The 22,271-nt window shown below is 40.1% G+C and overlaps 1 protein-coding gene across 1 annotated transcript in view; it reads right to left on the reverse strand.

The window, feature by feature from the left end:
* Window positions 1-22,271, reverse strand: part of ZCCHC24 (zinc finger CCHC-type containing 24) — a 110,517-nt gene that overhangs the window by 11,402 nt on the left and 76,844 nt on the right. The window contains exon 3 of the mRNA XM_051617541.1: window positions 2,401-2,565. Coding sequence (XP_051473501.1) covers window positions 2,401-2,565 — 165 coding nt within the window. The remainder of the gene's footprint in view (window positions 1-2,400; window positions 2,566-22,271) is intronic.

Raw genomic sequence — 22,271 nt, forward strand, 5'->3', positions numbered from 1 at the left:
TAGAATAGCTAAACTAACTACCCAGGAAACTACTTTTGGAATAGCTACAGAACAGCTTTGTCAGGGTAGTTCTTTGGTCTCCCACTCCTCAATAAGGCTTGAGTTCAATGGGCCTCCAATTTTTGTCCCATATCCTGTGAAATCCAGTAAGCACTCCCACAACTAAGTTTACCATGTGAGGGATGTGGTGGATGTCATGAAAACAAGAATGCATGCTGAGCTTCCTTGAGATGAGGAACAGTTGTGCAGCTTAGGTGCAAGAGCCACCTGATTCCTTGCTCCATGGATGAGCTGGAGAATGAATGGCAGCAGTCCTGGTATCAGGCACTTGTGTTACTTCTTGTAATACACGCTCCATTGTCTCTCTCAAATGCAGAGATTTAGAGCTGTATTTATAGAGCACTCTGAAGTATATACACAGCTGTAAAATTGCTGAGGAGACTTTTCCTGCCCCAGAGAGATGAAAAGCTCAGGCTCATAGATAGGGTATATGGAGTAAGAGCAGAGAGCTGAATTGAGACATTCCTTGTGGGGAATTGGCACGAGATCATTTCCTGGAGTGAAATAAGCCTCCAGGAACAAAGCACAGGTGGCAGGGAAGTGTGGCTGCTCTCCTCTCCAGGGACCCGCTAACACAAGGTATGCATAGGAAATCAAGATTTGAGCATAACTGCACAAGCCATCCACAGACCCAGCAGATGTGCTTGAATGGCTACCCCAGAGCTATTCAGAGTGGAGATTATTCTCTTTGGTTCTCTGATATTAATGTCTGAGCCAGTTAGATGGGAGTACTCAAGCACAAACCAGCCCTGTGAGACAATGTGAACAAAGACTGAAAAATTGACAGATTGAGGAAAGTAGCTCAGAAAGGTGAAATACAGACATGGAGATGAGGACTGAAGAATAGAGCAAGGCTAGTAATTGAGAATAAACTCCTCATTCACTACAATGAATATAAAACAATCCTGAAAGAAGGATTTGATTTTTTTTCCTCCTAAACTTGACAAAAGCATCTTGGTCTCCAATATTCCAGGTAACATAGCAAGGCTTGGTGGCCTGTGTGGTCATGTCAGCTATTGGATGACTGCTTGATCTATATGGTGAGAAAGTGGGAGAATGCAGAGATACTCACTTGACAGTATTAGAGGAGCCCATTGAAAGAGTTTTTTATAAGAATCTTGCAAGCACTGAAGTAACTAATGAGACACCTAAGGCAGTTAGGAATGGGGTTTCCTTTGCACTTATGGCAAGTACATCCAAATGATCTCTCTATAGATGAGCAGTCTCTGAGTGGGCAGTAGGTAACCTGACTCATGCAGAGTTCTATTTATTACTGAGATTCAGCTAGGATGAGTTATGCCTAAGGCAAGCCACACCTTCCAATCTCTTACAATGATTCTTACTTTTTCCATCCATAACAATTTTCTGCAATATTGTGAAATCCCACTGCAATTTTTCCATTAAGGACATATTTATTTTTCATGGGATTGTCAAAAGTGACTTTCAGATTTGACAGTTGGTCTGTTGCATGGTTTGTCAGGCAAACAAGGGCTCATGTGGTCATTCTGTCTGTCTCCCTCTAAAGACTGCTGAACTGGTTGACTGCTTATAACCAGTTCTGAGTGGGATACAAGCAAGAACTGAGCCAGTTTTACCACCATGAGCTGGAAATGCAGAAAATGATGTCAAGGGACAGACACAACTGCAAACTGTAGGAAGTAAGAAAGGAGGCTGCATGTACCATGTGAGCTATGGCTGTCAGGATGGCAGACACAGATTTCCTCACGGAGCTACTACTTAGATTTGATCCTTTCAGCTTAGTGAAAGGCTTTCTCTTGAATGTCTTTGCTTGTGCATTACTTGGCATTATGAAAACCAAGAAGCCTCTCTATAACCGGGCTGTCTTGCCTTGTTGCCAAGGAATTACGTAAACAGGAGTCACCTTACTATTGTTCTCTTTTATCACCAATATTTATAATTAGACATAGCCCCCTGACCAAATCCAGTCTTATTTCAAAGGTGAAATGGGAAATAACTCCAGTGACACCAGTGGAATGAAACATTAAATCGGTGTAAGTATGAGAATCAGAAGAACTAAAAGACCCATTGCTGTGATGAACTTGTTTTACTCCAACTCAGATTATAAGGCCCCACAGTCTCTTTCTATAATAAAGGCAGGTAAAGATATCTATTTTTTTTTTGAGGTATTTTTGTTGCAAGATAGGACATTTGAATTTTGCAACTCTGATGGCACCAGGCCAGATTTCCAGGCCAAATTTCCAGATTTTGTGGCATGTGGTAGTCCATGTCAAGTCCTGTTTAAGTCTTACCTACGCTTCACAAAGTCAAGAGCGATCCTAATTCTAAGCCTGTATGCTAGCAGGTCTGCACTTTTCCTACCTGTTTGTGAGGATAAACGTTAATGTGGCACTTGATACATTCTTGTCCCATGTTAGCCCAGGAGTTTCCACTCATCCATTTTCTCTTGCATTTAGGGCACTTATATTCACCAAAGCAGCGTTTCTTGCCTTGGTATGGAGTCAGGCCTTCTCCCTTTGGACGAGCCTAGAAAACAAAGGGAAGTAGCAATGAATGACCTAAAAGGGGCTTGGGGGAGTAGTAGAAAAGAAAGGGTTTTTAATCAGGAAACTGTAGGCAAAAGATATTGAAGGCAGACATGAAGGTCATAATCCCCTTAATGAAGAGTTCACATGTTGAAATAAGAGTTTAACAGTTTTGAGAGTTACTTCTTGTAAGACGTATTCAAAAGTTCAAGAAGACTTGTAGCATTTTTAAGTGACACTGAACAATAGCATTTAGAAACATACCCATGCACTTTTTGCAATGATTTTAATATCCATTTCATTATGAGAAGATAAATTCTATTGACTACCTATTGCTAGTGTTATATATAGCATCTGGCAAAGTAACTCTCTAGTAAAGAAGTATCTTTCTTAACTAGATCCCTGTCTATTCTCCACTAGAACCTAGAGTTAGGAAAACTTTTTAAAATTCAGATTTGCAAAGCTTTTAAACAATGAAATATTGACAATTCATTATTATGTGGATATGCATTATTATTTGGGATTGCACAAACTGCGATTGAGTATGAAGGAAAGACATGTTTTTTATTAGTGTAAATAATTAATTTAATGAACTTAATTTGGTTTCTTGCTCTAGGTAAACTGTTCAACTTATTTCTACATTTTGAAGGAAATAGGAAGGCATTCTCAAATGGACTGTCATGATGGCTAAACATGACCCCTAAAGAGAAGAATCCTGAAGATAGCTCTAAAGACAAAGCTGTTTTCCCAGGGTCTCTATCAGGTGTTGAAATACTGCCCATGTATTTGCTGTATGTTGTTTATTGCTGCCTAGAGGGAGATACTTTGCCTGTGTCACGGCAGAATGGTATGATCACCTATCAAAGGAGTCTGTGTCATTTATTTATATGTCATGCCTCTGCAGCTTTTTTTTACGGTTCCCAGATGAAGTTTAGAAAAGTTAAATGACCCATCATGCTGGAAAAGAGTTGGTTTTTGTTCTGGGAGCTTGTACGATTTCTCAGTATGTAGGTCCAAATTGCTTTCTATGTGAAAACACGGGTTGAAAAAGCAGGTGCTTGGCTGAAGACTTGAGCTTCGCAGGAGCTCTGAGACTTGAGCTGCCACGGCTGATGGAGATGGTGTGCACTGTGTTACCACCAGGGTTGCACGTGGGAGCAAGATGGAAAGGAACATTGTGTGTGCTCCCTCCCACATCCTGGCCAGGTAGAAGAAGAGCAGGGGGACCCCAAACCTACTCTGGCCTTTCAGACTTTTTTCTGTAGTGTCAGTAAGCAACTTTCTGTATTTTTCATAATTATTCTGTGGCATAGCAATATTCTTTAAAAGATCAGATACAGTAGCAACGTCTGTTACAAATAGACATACATCTATAATAATTTGCTTAATGACACTTAATCTGACAAGCCACTGTAAATATTGTAGCTTGTAGAAAAGATGAAGCTGACACTAAGACACACATTTACAGAAGTATTGCACAAAAGAAAAAAAAAATAATTGGTATAATAAGAAACATTTGGACTTCCATGACTAAATGAATGCTGGCAGGCATCCAGAGATCTTCTGATCCCATGGTGTCCCTTGATAAGGATGGGAGATTGTAATTTAATGTAGGGCAGAAAAATGTCAATTTATGGAGACATCCTTATTCTGGATTCTTAATTTGGCTTTGCCTCTGAGAAATTTGTAGCGCAACTCAAGTTAGTGTGAGAAGGAGCGACATGCTCTCTTCATTTAGAAATTCTCATCGAATTAAATAGGAACACTGTATACATAGACCTCCCATGACTAAGAGATGTTCTCTCCCTCCTCCTGAGGCATCACAGATTACTTTATTTGTTGTTTCAATTTGGGTTATGTTATTGAACAGAAGACAAGTTATTTCTGATTCTGAGTTTCAGCTGCACTCTACTTAAATTCCTCCTGCAGTCACACCTGGAAATGCAGCTTCATTACCCTTACTAAGAAGCAGTTGATTATTTCCAAAAGTAATAGTGCTGACTTTGGAAACAGTGTGTCTGAGAAGTCTTGCAAATGTTTACAAACAGTATTTAAACACTCCCACTGCAATATGTTATGCCAACCATAAAGAGCATTTAAACATCAAACTCCCACAGCAATATGTTGTGCTAGCAACAATTCACAGATGGGGAAACTCAGAGATGGTCACTTTGAGCAGGCTGTTAACAGCTTTCTCCAGGTCAGGTAGCTGACATCAGAGATGCCAGTGCCCTGTCCTCACAAATGCACAGGAGGGCACTGAAGATGGTAGTTGAATTCCTTTGTGTGTACAGCTGGGCATCAGAAATGGAGGCTTTCCAAATTAGAAGCTACTTTTAAAATCTGGCTTCTCCAGCTTATTCAGTAAATGGGAAGCAGAACCAGGAAAACAATGTAGAAGCCCTGACTCCAGCGGTAATTTCCTGTTATAATTGCTAGACTAAACTTCTGATTTATTTTTATTTTAACTTTTCAGCTGTCACAGCTCCCTCCTTAGTCAGTGACTTTAATTAGCTTGCTGGCAAAGCTACAACATTCTCTGTAGGTGTTTAGCTATTCTGCTTTATGTATGTTTATACTTTGCCCTAACTGATATTATTTTCCTTCCCATATCTTCAGTTTCCCAAACTGTGCCCCACAGGGAATTTGGATTCTCAAACAAACAAGTTCATTTTCTCTAGTGAGAAACATCATTAGGAAGCACTGGCAGCAGTGAAGGCAACTCTCCAATTCCCTCCACCCTTCAGGTCCAAACAAAACAGAAATTTGACAGTATTTGGTAGGAGGCAAAACCTGAGTGAGATACACTAACGGCCTGTAAGGTCTATGGCTTCAGCAGCAGCAAAGCTGAGTTGCATAAACTTTTCCAAGAAGCAGCATGTTCCCTGGCAGGGAAGCAGCCAGCCCTCAGCAGGAGCTCAAGCACCTGGTCACTCTGCCACAGAGGTGTCTCAGTGCTCATCCAGCTGAAAAACATGAACTGTTTTCACCAAATATTTTTCTTAAGTGCCAAAAATGATCAAGATGACACATTTTGTCTTTTGGTATTAGCCTAGAGACTTCTATTTTACAAAATGTGGTACTTACCTTGTTTCAACCGTTAACATCCTATTCCCTCCATACCCTGGCTTGATTTGAATGGTGTTTAATAATAAACTTTGGTTAGGTCCTGCAATTCCCTTACTGAACATTACATTTCCATACTCTTTCTGCAGATAGGGATTTCTCTGTGTTCTGAGTGGAACTGGCAAGGTTATGCCCCTATTCATAATGGCAAAATATTTTGTTATTACCATGTTAATGTGTGTCATCCTGTTGCTTTTAGGCCAAGGTAGTCTTTGGCTTGGTTTCTACCCTTGGCTGCAAAAGCTTGGTGCAGTCTCTGTCTTACCATGTTTGAAATAATATTCAAACTAGGTTACAAACTGTAACATGAACAAGGCTTTTACATTTTCTGCATTCTTTTTGTCTGAGGAGATGACAACTTGATGCTTTAAATGCTGATTTGACAGGCTTACCTTCATAAAACCAAAGTTCCCAGCATTTCTCTCTGCTATGTGACTCTATGGCTCTCCAACAGTTATATGTCTTCCTTTCAAGTGCATTAAAATGTATATGTATCAGACATTTTAGAGCTAATTTCATGCAGCCAGGACAGGTAGGCCTTTGGAGAGGATTAAACCAAACAGATTTTTCTGGAAGGATCATGTATTAGCCATGACTTTAAGTACATCTCAATGTCCAGGTCTAACAGAGTCTTTGTGCTACTTGGACTGTGGAAATCAGCAGGGGAATTGCAGAAGGGAGAGCCTTCCTTCCCCCAGGCGCCTCTGAGGTGGGAGCTTCACATTCTGAAGTCAGCCTTGGACTGACATGGTTAGTGCTGGGGCTGAAGGGGGACTCCTTCTGGCCTTGAATTTGGGAAGCAGCACAGATTATGCAGAAATCCTTGCTGGGCCCTCTGTCCACTAGCAGTTAGCCAAATGACCTTGCCCTCTGATACATGAGACAGCAATACATCACCTCTGTCTTGCAGGCAAAAACTAAGACAAATTAAAGAATCTTTGCAGGTGTACCCAGCCAATGCACATATTTGCCTTAGCTAGACCCTATGTACATTCAAAGCCAGTATTTTTTTGTGTGGCACAGCAATGAAAATGACATTGATATTCCATCTTTCACTGACACCCAGCTGCCTCTATTTTTCATCCTCTTCCTTTCTTCAGCCAAAACCACAAATTGGCCATAATAAGATTTTAAAAGTGTTTAAGTTGAGCTTTTCTGTTGGTAACTGGCCAGCCAACCTCTCTCTCTCAACCTATTGGATTGTGCATCTCATGGAGGAATCTGCCAAATTGTTTGGCAGTGCTGGACATAATAAAGGACTCTGCTTTCCCTAGACAATTCTATCAAAGTATCCCTTTGCAGAGTCAGCAAAACCAAAACAGAACTCCCCACATGTCCTGCATAAAACCAGATTAATTATAAACAACAAGGGGCAGAGAGTTCCAGCAAAATGCAGAGGAATAATTTATTTAACGCTCTTCTTCCCCTTATCTTCCCCTGAATTTGTGTTACACAGTTGAAAGGTGTATAGCACATGGGAAATATGAAGTCAGCATGGCACACGTAGGTGGATCTCCTTCCTTGAAGTGTAAGGATCTGCCTACAAGGATGCTTCATCAAGTAAAGCAGAAAAGCAATAATAGCAAACAGCAGCTTGATGCACTCCAAGTGGGCAGGGTTGTATTTTAAAATGTGAGTCCTCCTGTACTCTCAATTGTAAGTTGGCACAACTAGGAGATAGCATCAAGAAACCCAAGCACTCTTATTTTGTGCTTCTGTGTGTGCATAGTTTTGAGAAAGATGAAATGTTGATGATGACAAAGCATATCCAAATATTAAAGTGGAAAAGAAAAAAGAGAGAATTAGGACTGATTTGATGTACTGACTGTTCTGGCGTTCTAGTCCTGATTGTGCAGCAAGTTGTAGAGTGTTGAGTGTTGGGAAATTCACTGAAGTCCTCTGACCTTTCTTAGCGCTGTGTGAACTGTGTAAAGAATGAGGACACACACTTATGCCAAAATGGCACATGAAAGGGAATCCTTAGATTGGGAAATGTTGTTATTTTTTTCTTAGTCCTTGACTTGTGAATTAATTTAAGTCTGCATATCAACAGAATATATTGACAGATAGGTTGTATGTTGGTTTAGGAATTGCTTTCTAACATAGCTGGTCTATTTTTTCTCAATGTGTGCAGTTCATGTTGCTGGTGTATGATATTGCTGATGTGTGACATTGGAGACTTCTGAGTCATTTAATTGAATTGTCACTATGTCTTTAATTAGTATATACAATATAAGAAGACTATGTAGGGGATACAGAAACCAAATTAATGCTTTGTTTCAGCCTTCTTGTCTCTAGTATAATTTGCATCTTAGTGAAATGATGAGAACTCTTACTTGATATGCGTCAGTTAAAGGAAAAGTGAGATAAGTTTCAGAAAGCAGACTTCATTGCAGCTTCACTGCTCTTAAAACCTCATCAAAGTAGGCTTTGTATTGGTCCCAAATAGTGGAACTATTATACAGGCAACTGATGAAGTTGTGGGATTTCTCAGCACTGTGTCTCTAGGACAGTATGTGAATCACAGCCTTTCTGCTCACCCTCAGTGTGTTTAACTGGGGAAAAGAGGACAATTAATTGCTGGAGCTGATGCCTGGCCTCCTAAAAAGAAACAAAATTAGAAGCAGGTAAGACTGCTTATGCCCTCTGTGTGTCTGCTTGCTGCTACAGGGGTCAACATGTACTGTGCTCTTGCTAGTAATATATTCTGTCACACTATGTGGACAATGATTTCACAGTCAAGTGCACACGGAAGTTTGCTCCTTTGCACGTTTTTCCTTGCTTAATTTCATCTTCATACATGCACCTCTACTGAGCATAAATACAGATCTCTACTTTCTTGGCCCTGCAGTTGGTGTCTTTCTAGCAAGGTGGTGTTCAGAATGGAACACAATTCTCCAGGAGCAGAGCATTGAGCAAAACAGGCAAGTTTATATAGCATGCAATCCAAAATAGCATTAGTATTTTTATTTTGCTTGAACAAATACCCTTTTTCTGCTGTTATAAACATTTTTATTCCCCAAGTCTTACCCATTTGGAAACTTTTAAGTGTCTTTCAATTAAGCTGTGTCATTGAACTTTTATAGGTAAATTTTGCAATGGCAGAAGACTAATTTTATATTTGTAATTTTAATATATTAGTATGTATCTCTTGGTTGCTTTGAAAAATTAGTGTTGTCAACATATTTTATTTTAACTGCAATTTTGATCTCATTTTCACAATGGTGAACCAAGAATAAGATTTAGCAGTATTTGTTACTAATAACATGCATATGGTTTCTGATGATGATTAAAACAATAGGCATGGTTGTCATGGACATGCTGATCAAAGTCTAGAAATCCAAGAAGCTGGCTTGGCAAACATTCTAACACTTAAATCCAAATCTGGTTTTGCAGATTTTTCAGAATCCTAGCCATGCTTTTTGGAACAAAAGCTTTTCTTCTCCTACAAAATGCCTAGTTGAGCTGATCATTAGAACCATCCTTAGATCATTAGAACTTATAATACTCATTCCTATGCTAAGTCAGTTTGAAGCATAATATTTGCAGAATTGTCAAATATTAGTGGCTATCTAATGTGTCACTTACTAAACGCTGAATGCTCTTAGAAGTTGATAGTGTGGGTTTCCTTCTTCATGAATTCTAATCATCACTACACAACTAGTATAGAGATAGAAAACATGTAAAAGCTCAGTACAATATAATTAAGAAAACAACTGTATTAATTGAATAATAACATGCTGTTCTCATAGAGCTCTGTCTTCATAAAAAAAAAGACAGGTATTGACACAAGCAAGTAGTGTTCACAGAAAAGTATTTGGGAAGAATGGAAACATGGTGACAGGACTGGTATGGACTTCCAACATCTGCCTGGAGTATGTAGCCCTTAGAGATTTCCTGTCTGATCTTGGTCAGGTCATGTAGTCAGCCTGTACCTCAGCTCTTCCTTTGCAGTGAGGAGAGGCCCTTTTGCTGTTCCCTGGCAGTTCTGTCGTTCTTGCAGCATTGTATAATCACTTTGGGCTACATATGGTGATGTAGCTTGTGTAGTATAATGGAACCTTGAACTTCATCTGGGTCATCTAAGTGCTGTTATACCATGCAAATAACACAACCCTTTCAGTTCAGCCTTTTCATAGAAGAAAATTTGGGTGCATAGAATATTGCGCAGAAATGTGTTCTCTTTAGATTAAATTTGTTAGTGGACTCTTAATAGAAGGTGAAGCTCCCCTTGCATTCACAATTTTAACTAATAGCAGATTTTTTATTTTTTCTAAATATTCATATTAATTTTCCAGGTTTCAGTATTTCAGAGTATGCTTATATATTCAGTCATATCATGTGTTATATACAGGGCAACAAGCATTAATCAAGTGTTCAATGTATTTGACAGACTTTCATAGCCACAGAGCTCAACTAACACTACCCAATCTTCTATAAAGGAAAGCTGCAAATAATTACCGTGGTTAACTGTACTTCAAGGAGTTATTTTACCTGTGGGTTCTACTCTTTGCTTCTTGAATGACTGAGCTCCCAAAATGACTATCCTTGTGGCCAATCACAACTTCAATGTTTGTTCCCATAGGACCTTGAAAACAATTGAGTTACTTGAGCATATAAATAGCTGCCTAATGAATCTTTCTTTGAAAGTACTGTGTAACTCAGCCTAACCCAGAATCTAAAATTTCAAGAACAGGGAAAGAATAGGTCTCTATTCCTTATGCATGTGAAGATAACCATCAAAATGTGAACCAAATGTTAACTCACACAACAAAGCAAGTATACTGAAAAAAATCGTCTTAGGGAATTAGGTACTGAACACTGTTTTCAATGTATTGTTTAATGCAATATGAAGTAAAAACAGGAGTGGGGCTAGAAAGTGGGGATGGACTGTGCCTTCATGAATCTGAGTCTCTGCTGTATAATTTAAGTACTGTATCTCATACAGAAAATAGGGATTTGCATATCAAATTAGGCATATGGAAGAGTTAACATTACACTTGCCTGCTGGGATGCAGTGAGGCACTTATTTTCAGTGTTACAAGATCGTATTCTTCCAAACAGCTTGAGATAAAAGGAAGTGGTTGAAATCTTTTTCCCCTTTCTCTGTTACAAAATTGGCCATGCTGAATTAATTATGAAGAAGCTAGGAATGTATTAATTTTAATAGTTTCCTGATGTGTGGACTCTTTTGTCCCTCTTTATCTGTTGCTTGAAAACATACAATGGCAATACACTCCTCCTCTCTCCCTCTCCCTGCTTTTCTAGTAGCACACTATATTAAATATTCTGGCATTTTTTTCAGTAGTTGGACTGAGAGTTTTGGAGCAGTGAGGGTCACACCCTTGCTATCATCAGGCATGTTCTCTTCCAAGCTGAGGTCGAGACTCATATTTTTGGACCTGTTTAATTGGTCCACCTCAGATGGCTTCATAGGGGTTTCAAATTTCTCTTAGGGCTAATGTGGCACACCTGGGGCACTGCTCTAGTGAAGATCTTAGAGGTTTAAAGATCATGATCTTCTGTGCTCTAAAAAGTAATGGAGTGATAGCTCCCTTGCCTTCCCATAGGTCACAGGACACTTTCAGAGGCAAAGCAGAGGCAGACAGGTGTCACTGGAGGTCATTTTATTCCAAACCTGAATGGCAGGTGCTTTTGAAGCCCCATTCCAGATGTGGGATGTTGCCTTCTGCTTCATTGTTTTTCTAAGATATGTGTATGCAAAGGCTGCACCTGAAGAGAAGATTTGGACTGAATTACAATGTTTAGATGCAGCTGCAGAATTCCAGTAGATCCTGTGATGGTATTTCTTAAGTGTCCAGGTAAAGAAACTGCATTAAAAGATTCTGTCCAGACTAGATTGGGTGTGCCACTATTAGAGGCAAAGTAAATTTTTGGAAGAGGATTTGGATCTGGAAATTTTCCAGTTTATGTAGTGACCATAGAACTTGCATTGCCTTTTGGTTTGTTTCAGCTGGAAATCTGCGACATTTTACACATCAAACTTAGACACAGAATAATAGTGTTGTCCCTACTATTTGAACTGGTTGTGAAAGCTGCATAGGATCTTCAGTTGCATGGAAATTTGCAAAACATTTAATACTTACTCTTGAGCTACTGTAGCTTAATCTTACACTGGAGGCAGCTTGATATAACTTTGGTGTGAATTTACAGAGGGGAGTACTGAAAGGCCCTGTATTAACCACCAAGAGGACTGAAGGCACTGATGTGAGAGAGCTTCCTTTGCTGCTTGAGTGACTTTGTAAAACCCTGCTGTATGACTATCTGTATCTTTCGGTGCCTTTATCCTTTTGTACATCTGAACCTGCTGTGGCTTTCTTCCATGCCATATATCTGCTGGGCTACACTTGCTGAAAGTGCGTTGGGAGGGACTTTAATACCTCTGTGATCTTTAGAAGTAACCTCAACTTGAGAATCTGCTTCTTTTGCACGTTCATTAGAAACCCAGCCTGTTGATGTCCAGGGATGTCAGGAGATAGCACTGCTTTCTGCTAGGATACTTTTTTCCTCTGAGACAGAGTGGTTTGTAGGATTCAGATGACATTAGTGAGGCAATGACAATGAATTATTTTATTTCAATTATAAGCTTTGATATAATTAATGTATCTACAAATAACATTAATTTCATTGCCTAGTTTTCAAACGAAATTGCATAATTCCAAAGTACTGTCTTGTCTTTCCTCTGTTCTAGCAATTTATAGTCCACAGCAAGGTCAACCTGATACAACAGATATTTTAATACTCTTAATTAAGAAAGACATTTTTAAGAAACATATCAAGTTCCTGTGCAGATATCTGAATAGTCCATGTCCTGGGCTCTGACAGTGACTAAAAGATGAGCACTTTTCTCTCTACAGGCTGGGCAAAGGGGTAAGCAGGGCAAGCTATTGTTTTGGGAGTTTGAGAATACATGGGGAAGGAGGATGAGGTGTCAAAGCAGAGAATGCTTTAATTCAATACAATATGAAATGCAACTTTAGCAGTGTTACCACTCAGGAAATGGCTTGTTTTGCTTGTATTTGACTTTATGCTGCTTGTTGTACCTTCTGGACTGACACACTGCACTTTTGTGTTCCCTTCATACCTGCATGCATCATAATTTCTTTATAATAATATTTGGACAGTGGAACAGGCTGCCCAGGGAGGTGGTGGAGTCACCATCCCTGGAAGTATTTAAAAGAAATACAGATATAATGCTTAGCAACACGATTTAATCATTGAATGGGTAAATTAGGTTGTGATAAAGGGATTTAGCTTGTGGCTGGACTTAATGATCTTCAAGATCCCTTCCAACCAGGATGATTCTGTGATTCTATGATAATGATGATGGACTTCTTTTAGCTTGAATTAGAAATTCTTTTGCTCTTGTAAAGGTTTTGGAAAGCTAAGGAAATATTCTTAAGATGATAAGGACAAGTTTCAGGGGAGAGGATGTTTCTAGAAGAACTCAGCCTTCTTCCTTCCTTCTGATCTGAAAGGGACAGGATCTCTTTCAACTGCCCACTACATTCTTAATGACTCAAGACTGGGTTCATAGCATATCCTGCGTACTGCATAAAAACAGGTATGAATGCAGTAAGAAAAATCAAACCAGAGAGTGCCCATTGTGAGGAGAAGAATGTGGTCTTATGGTTAGGGGACTGGACTGTGCCTCCGCAAGCCTGGGCTTAATTTCTGAATTTACTACAGCCTCTTTCAGTGGGTCTGCAGATAAGTTATTTGATCTTTCTGTGCTTCAATTTTTCATCTGAAGTATGGGCAATACTAGCATACCTCACATTCTGGGAGTAAAATTAATGTTTGTTACTACAAAATTTAGCAGGATGCATGAATCTTGTTATAAAATTCTCAGATCAGGTGTTTGAACAAGGACTGCTCTAGTCTTGTCACCAGTGACACTGACCTCATCTCTTGAGCCAATTTTCTTAAAGCCTCTGCTTAACAGATGTTTTCTCTTTTGTACATTTTTTTCTCCCTACAGTCTAGTTGGTTAAAGTGATCAGATATTCATTGTCCATTAACTGCTTGTGACATCTCTGCTGATACATTATTTTTAAAAGTAAACAAAAACCACATGGCAGAAGGTATTGCAAGTACATATATGGTTATTCTGAGGATTTATAGATAGAACTTTCTTTATGCAAAGGATAAAGCTTGGACCCTCCTTACAAATCTTCCCACTGTAACAATAATAGCAACCCAAGGACTGCCTGCCCCCTCTCTAACCTCCCCACCCCAAAGCAGTGTAGTGGTGGAGGCTCCCAGGATGCTGGCACACAAAGTAGGCTGTGGCCTGTCCTCCTCCAAGATGAAATACCACAGCAAAAGTGTCATTGCTTCTAGTTGGAATGGGCCCTTTGCTTGAACTGTTAAGAAACAAGGAAAGGAAATAAAGACCAGATGAGCAACCACCCTCCCTTTCTCCACCTCAGCCTGCTTCCCTCCACCTTCCCTCCCCACCACGCTTTCTCCAAGATGACACACAAAAACACCGATTGAGTCAGTCAGCCTGCTTTAAATTACAGCATTCTTTTTGAGACTGGAAAAAGGCTTGCTATGCATAATCCAAAAATGAAACATGACTTCATCTGCAGATCTAAACTGCATAAATGTTTGTTTAAAAATGTGGAAGGGACTTTGGTTCTAGTATTTCTTTCCTCTAGAACTATAAAGGAGTGTAATGCGTAGAAGAAAGTCTTGGAAACTCACCCAATCATCCCAGAGCAGCCATGTGTAAGTCTGTCTACCTTAAGAGCTCTCAGATCCCAGCTACCTGACTTAGTTCATATGCATGACATCACTTGAGAGTGCCTTCCTTGCTCACTTGCTTTGGACCCATGTCCAGATGCATGGGAGGAACTCCTTGCGAGAGTTTTCTTCTATTCTAGGCTTGGTCTCTCTATTACAAAAATGAAGGTTTTTAACATGATAACTGAAGTTTGAAAGAAAGCCTCTCACTGTTTTAAACATAACCATCAGTTTGCAGTGAAAACTTATAGGCATATACACCTATATTTTAGATGACCCAAAGACAACCATTCTTTAGTGGGAGGTTTGTGATAATGAATCCACACCTTCAATCACTTCTATCCTTCCTTTTCTTCTTAGTCCATCCTGTTTCTGCAGCTGTATTTGCATTTTATACCATATTTCTTCACTGTTGGTTGCTTTGCTTTTTTTACCGCTATGTGCAAAGCTAGCTTGAATCAGTTAAAGAATCACTTGTGCCACACTACCAAAACAGCATCAACAGCTGCAAAACTTAGTTAACCATTCTGTGGCATTCACGGTTGATGTTTGTAGTGTTACAAGAACTTCGAGCATTTTACTGAAACTCTTATGAAAATTAACTGAGGCAAACTGGTTCTTTCTGTAAAATCTTTCTTGATCCCGTGCAAAAATGTGCAGTGCCTTGAAGGTGAGGAGGGATGGATGGCAGTAAGTACAGAGACAAAAGTCTAATAGGTATCTGAAGGGTGAAAGCAGAACATATTCAAAGAGTTAGGTGAAGAGAACTTCTCATCAGAGTTCTGGCTAGACTGAAAGGAGAGAAGTGGCATCTGGGAGATGACTGATGAACAGAAAAGACAAAATAATAAAATGTATAGCCTTTTCAGTGATTCGAATCCTGCCAAAAAGTTGGTTGCCTGACTATCTCTTCACTACTAATGATTTTGTTCTTCTAATCTGTCACAAAACAAGCCAGGAGAAGGTCTGTTATCTGAAACATTCTGGGACACAGAAAGATCATAGGTAGAATCAGGCCGTGGATGTTGTATGTCTTGGTCCATAGCTGTGGGTTTTGAGAGCAATAAAATCTCTAGTGTTGAAATAGGGAACTCATGTCTGACTCATCAGGCTGCGTGGCTGTACTGTAAAAAATTAGTCTTTTGGACACCAATATTTTAGGCTTGTTCTGTACAGCTGTGTAGCAGGAACTTTGAGATTAAGATATTTTGACCAGAATATAGTCAGAAAGAATTTAAACAAAGTGGTAACTGTCTAAACAAGTGAGCTGTGATCACCATTTCCTTTAATGCAAGTTAGATGACATTTCTATTCCCATTTTTTCATCACCTCTTTGCCTATGTCTTCTTTAAAAAGCAAAACTGCTAAACCATTTATAACCTTCACAATGCTTGTTCAGTGGCCCCAGACAGCATTTCCTATATTGAAGTTTTTTATTGTCAAAGACACTCACAGCATTTCCTTATCATTGATACCTAAAATCTCACTTCCTGAAAGTCACCACTTTCCTGCCTGTGTACAGAGAAGTAGCTGTCACCAGAGGAGTCTCACATGGGACTGCTCTGAGCATGTGATGTTGGCAGTATCCCAGATCTTTTGCTAGCAGCTGACCCAAAATGGGGGAGTAGCCTCAGGCCAACTGGTAGTTTCATATTCTAGGACACACACAGACCCTTAGCAACATCAGGAGATTGACTGGGAGATAAATAGTCCTTAATGAGTAAATAATCTTTCTCCTGAATGACTGTTTTTTTTCCCAAGAAAAAAAAACAAGCCAACACAAAAAACCACCACCAATTAGGTACCTGTTTTACTAGTGAAGAACATTCTGCACCAGAAAGCATGTGTGAAGGACTAGTGTTGTGTTCAGCTATTGTACGTCTTCTAGGAGCATTTTTTCCTTAGGTGTTAGTTCTGTTTTAGAGATTATACCCATCACTGTGTTGAAGATATCTGATTCCAGTTCTGTCCTAACAGATAGTTTCAATCCCCACAGGCAAGTAAAGTGAAAAGCTCATTATCAGACAACAGAAAGAATCAATATGTGTTCTAATAGAAACCTCGTGAGAGCAGAGGGTCTGTAGGGCACAGAAGGTATGACAAGGCTTTGTGCTTCATTCAGTACTTTTCATGGAAATGTGTGTGTGACCAAGGCCATCTTCGACTTTTGTAAAGTCTAAGGCAGCCTTACTGACAGACAGTGAACAGGCCACTGCAGATTGTCTTTACTAGATTCTGTCTCTGTTGTTCACTCAAGGCTAAGAAACTATTAATTTTTAAAAGTGTATTGGGCAAGAAGCATCTGATATAAAATGCTTGTCATAGCATTTGCTGCAGAAGATTGGAGAGATGGAATGAAGATCTGGAGAAGGAAGGTGTGTAGTTCTTTATTCCTTTTGCTGCAGTTTCCCCTTTCCTATTTCACCTGATACTCCTTGCATTGAAAGCTGCTAGACTAAGGATAGACTGATGCTGAGATGCAGTAGTATTTGCCTGGATCTTGGAGGGGAAGAAAAAAATTCCAAACCATTAAGAAATACCTTATCAGGAGTCCTTGATTTTGTTTCCTATATTAAGGCACTCCTGTCTGTTGCATGGGAGTGCAACAGACTTTTTCAGCAGTGTTACTGATTTAAGAATAAAACTGAAAAAAAATCAATATGGAATGAGAAAACAGAAGATTAATAGAAACAAGTTTATCCCACCTGGCTTACTGTAAGGTGTATGAGTTTAAGTGTGTTATATTCCCAAATCAAGAAGTACCATCAAGTCAGAGCTGTTCTAGTAAGCCATGGATTCAGACTCCTGTGCGGAGGTTGGCACAGCTGCAAACATCTTCTAGTCCCTTGGTTTACTTCTTTTCAGTCCTTCCAAGGACCGCTCTGCATTTCAGGGGGATGTGCAGTTCAGTGTGTGCTTGGTGAGAGGCTCATTATCCTCTGCAGGCTCAACACAAACCCTCGATGTTTAAAAGGCAACAAAAGAGGCGGCTGTTTTCCGGTCTCCCTGGCCGAGCCAGGGCGGTGAGCTCCTCGTCCTCAGCCCAGCCCCAGTGCAGCTGCCTCTTTGTGTGCTTGGGCACAAAGGACGAGGGCTCAGGAGGAAGCTGGTGCAGGTGTGCCATGGGGGCCAGGGACTTGGCCAGGGACGCTGCCTCGGGCGCGCGCGCATGTCTCCCCAAACACAGGTCTTGTGTTCCGTCTTGGCTGTGGCCTTCAAGGGCCTCCTTGTTGCAGCACAAACAACAGCCTTGCACTGCCTCCTGGCCTGTGCTGGCCAGCGTAATCCCCTTTCTCAGCACTAATGCTACAGCAGAAATGTCATCCTTATTCTGTAATGCTGGCATTTGTCAACTTGGTGGGAACAAAGAGAGCATTCATTGAGCGGGAGACAGGCAGAGGGCCTCAGGAAGAGCCCTTTGAGGGGACAGAAAAATGTTCTTCTGTCAAACTTTGAACTCCACCGGAGCTGCTGTTTGTCTTCAGGTCTGCCTGGACTGGAGATAGACAGCTGCCTTGCACTGACCAAGTCTTCAGCTGAGATCGTGGAGAAATTCAGGTTTATCTTTTAGGACAGCTGACTAGCAACAAATACTACAAGTAGTGGCGTATGCTTAGTATGTGTGATCTGCGGTAAGAGAAGCTCTTTCTAATGACTATTAAATGCAAGGCTGTGTTAATGGGATTTGAATCAGTTTGAGAAGCTGAAACAACTTTATCATGATGCGTTACTCATGTAAGATTAATATCAGCAACAATAAGAAAAGGATACAGGATGGTAATTCATTAGACACTTAACTTCCTTACATAAATGGAAACGAGGGAATTTTCCTTAAAATGGTGAACATTACAGTTCAATTTGGTACAATGGTATTGCTAGATCAATCATCCGTGAAGTTGTAGTTAAATAGCTCTATATTACATTTTGAGAGCTGATGGAAAATGACAGAGAGGACTCTGGGACAGTGGGATGGTGCCTCAGGTGAGCCCTTCCTAAAGCCTGGTGTAGCCAAGCCAGCTTGGGAGGAGGAATTGTATTCTAAGCCATTCCAGTTCCTTCTTGAAGATAAAAGGAAAAAGTATTTCTCAAGTATGTCACTGTTAATCTGTTCTGATGGTTGTGGGAAGTGCTTTGGATGTACATCAAGATGCTACAGCTGTCAGACTGGCCTGTGGGCAGCACACTCTGCATTGCCAGGATGCATTCAGGGAAGTGTGCAAGAAATCATTTTAGAGACTGCCCATCACCTGCTTCTTTTTGAGGACATGGTTCTGCACATGAAATTGGAATATAAACAGGAAAGGCTACCTTCTTCATCTTGTTATCTGCATATGTAGTAGAAGAGGAATCCAGAGTGTCTTAAAGCATCGAAAGTCCCTGGTTTCAAAGCCATCACTTAGTACTTGGGTTTAAACAGTATGAACTGAAGTCACACCCTCAACATCAGGCAAAGTAGTACTTGAAAAATCCCTTCCCTGTATTCTCTACTGAATGTAAAGTACTGGAGTAGATATTTTCTTCTTCTGCTTCAAAATATATGAAGAGTGAGTAAGGAGAACTCTTCAGAGTGCATGGAAAGTGGAAGGACTATAAATATCTATAGTGAGGTCAATAGGAGGAGTGGATTACAAGAGAAACATAGCAATGCATTATGAAGGAGAGAGACATCAGAAAAGTGTGGATACACATATTCACTGTAAAACTTGTACAGAGATAGGTGTGCCCACTGGTCTGAAGTGTGTATCCGTGCTGTCTCAGCAGCTTCTCTAATAGTCAGCAGTGTTTACTGTTCTGTCAGTAATTTTTTTTTAAGTGAATAGTATTCTTAAAAATATTACATATTAAAATAGTTCTCCTCTCTAGAAGGAGGGGTGAGATGACAAGTATCCAGAGTTTTTAAATTAAAATAGTAGCTGCAATGTCTATGCATGTAGGTTTAATTCTTTGCTTTTTCTGTGTGTCAGTTTGGTATGTGAAATAGCAAAAAATTCACTGTTGTTTATGACATGATATTAGCAATCTTCAACGTGTAAAAATTCTGAAAAGCTTTAAGAATAGTCTCCAGAATTTACTTCATTTGACATCACTGATAATATAGCCATCAGTTTTTCCTTCCTGTACATGTTTGAAAACATGCCAGGGCCATTAAACACAGTGAATCCTTGTTCCTCTATTTAGGTTTATGATCTGATAGCTTATTAAGCATATTACGGTAGATGTGTGTGAACTGTGATGGGATGAAGCTCATTTCTTACTATGCCTGTCTTCGTGCTGTTTTTCTCAGGCTTTATGCAGGTTATTTCACACATTGTTATTTTATATAAAAATTGTAAAGCTTAAAACACATTTTCTGTAATTGGGAGTAGGTAGGGAAAAACAAAAGAACCTACCCAAACCTTTTAATAATAATAATAAAATTATTCTCTAAGTTGGAATTAGCCCCCAGTTAGTTTATATCTATGACACCCTGTGTTTGCTGCCAGTCGAGTGATCTGTTATGACTAGATTGGTCAAACCAGAGGTGTTTTTAAAAAAAAAAATAAAAAGGCTTTTGATGCCAGAAGACTGTAACCACACAAGGACTATCTTTGAGTTCTCTTATGAAACAGATGGTTTATTGCTTCATATAGAGGAAACAGAGATCAGCTGATTACCTCACAGGTTGGCCTGAAAGAGTGTGTGTGTTGCTCCCAGTCTATGACTGTGAGAAGTGTTTTAGAAATGCAGTTAGACTTGGGAAAGGGGCAGCAGTGAACAAGCAGTTTGGAGTGGTACTTGGCAAGTAGGTCGTGATGACAGTATATTTTTGAAGGCGTTGTGAAACAAAGAATTGTTCAAAAAAATTCCAGGGCAGGACAACAGCTGCAAAAATCTTTTCTGCCTTTGTTTTGATCTCTGACTTTAAACTGAACTGCTTTGTTTCACAGTGCCTGAAAACAACTGGAGCACTTCTAATGCCACTATTCATACCTGTTTGTAGAAAAACTGGAGCAATTTTCAGCCATCTTGGTGTGTAGATGGATCTGCATTTAACAGGACTTTGTTAACCACGAAGCAGAGGTATTTAAAATTATTCGTTCAGATGTTACAGTTGTGACCTGCTGCACAGCTGCTGGTGGTGGGCAGCACCGTTCTGCAGCGAGGGCGCAGGAAGGCTTATTGGGGCTGGGTGATGTTCAGCCTGGATTGTAAGGTAGCATAGCAGACACAAACTTGGGAGTGCTGCTTCTTGGTGTCTGTACTCAGCTGTCACTGGGATAACTTGCGGATATCTGTCTGCCTAGGCTTTAGGTCCTCTCGCTTCCCTAGGTAAGAATCCATCACATATGGGGGAGCAGACAGACACCCTTGCTTTGGTGCTCAGTTCAGGAGTCATGCTGCTTGGAGTGCAGATGTCTGCAGCTTCTGCTCAGGTGACTGGAGTGGGCCATGGCAGCCCACAAAAGCTGGGTTATCTGTCCCAGCTAACGTGAACGACTTTGCAGCTTTTTGCATAGGATGTCTCTTTGGAAAACATTCTCTCTGTCTGTGTTCTCTGGAAACTGTTTCAAGACTTTGTTGGATGATATATTCAACATAGTATAAGGAGAAGTGCACTGAAAATATAAGGCAGCCCTGTTACTGCAAAGTCAGTTTCATAAACTTGCAGAAGAAATTGCTTTCAACCACAACTTAGTAACAGTCTGTTGAAGCGTGTGGGACCAATTTAGGATTTGCATTCCCCTCTCAAACAATTAGCTCAACTAAAAGTGGGTTACACTGCAAGTGTTTAACCAAGAGAAAAAAAAAGTAATGTCTCTTCTGCTAACCAGCGTTACGGATTAATGAAAAACAGAAATAAAATTGCACATGAAGCTCCTGCCTGGCAGTGAGAACTTTTCGAACTACAGTTGAAAACTTCTCCCTAGAAAAGCAGTGATGGAGATTGCCTGGATTTGAGCCTGTGTTGTTCAGTAACAGCTGCCCTGGCTGGGAACAGGACTGGCAGGGGGTGGGGACAGTGCAGGGCTTCCAGCAGCTGGGAGTAGGTCATTTTAATATTTGCACTGGTGAATAGGAAGGACTACAGGAAAGATTTGGACCTTGCCGGTAAAAGGGCATATAAATAAAGGATGGAGAATTTTTCTTCTGTCCAGGAAGTAAACTAACTGTTCACAAGCCTGTTTACTACAATAAATAAATAAAAGCCTTAAGGCACAGAGTTTTGCATTCATTTGAATATGGTAATTAACTTTAGGCCATTCAGATAGAGATTAATATCCCCAAAAGCGAAGGATATATTCACTGCCTTAAATTGAGAGAACCAAACAGCCCCTTACACTGAAGACAAGATGGAGTTTGCAGAAGGAATTAAGTATCTAAGGCACACTCAATTCCTACGGCTGCCTTGAAATTCCTGGACTAATGACATACTACCATGGTAAGGTATATAATAGGAGGAAAAGGCCTTATGACCATTTGGCCAGTGTGAAGATGAACTTCCCTTTGCAGCATCTGCACTGTTTGCACATTTGCTTTCCTGTAAGCCAAGCACTTAGTCATGTAAACATGTTTCCAAAATCAAACCATCCCAGATCTTAGCTGAACCAGAGTTAAAAGAAGGTTATTCTAACCACGGCCCTAAATTCTAGTTTATTCTGGTACCTGACTACAGAAACAGCAAACAAACACTGTTTTCTTCCATACTAAACGCAATGTGTTATTCCCCCTTTGTTTCTTTGGTCCTTTCTTGGTAGAAATTGCAGTGTGCAGTATCAGATTTTAAAGGGAATATTCTGAAACCATAGGATACAAAATGTATGCTTGTTCAGT

The sequence above is a fragment of the Apus apus genome, chromosome 4 (assembly GCF_020740795.1).
Source record: "Apus apus isolate bApuApu2 chromosome 4, bApuApu2.pri.cur, whole genome shotgun sequence".
In the NCBI taxonomy this organism is placed as follows: Eukaryota; Metazoa; Chordata; class Aves; order Apodiformes; family Apodidae; genus Apus; species Apus apus.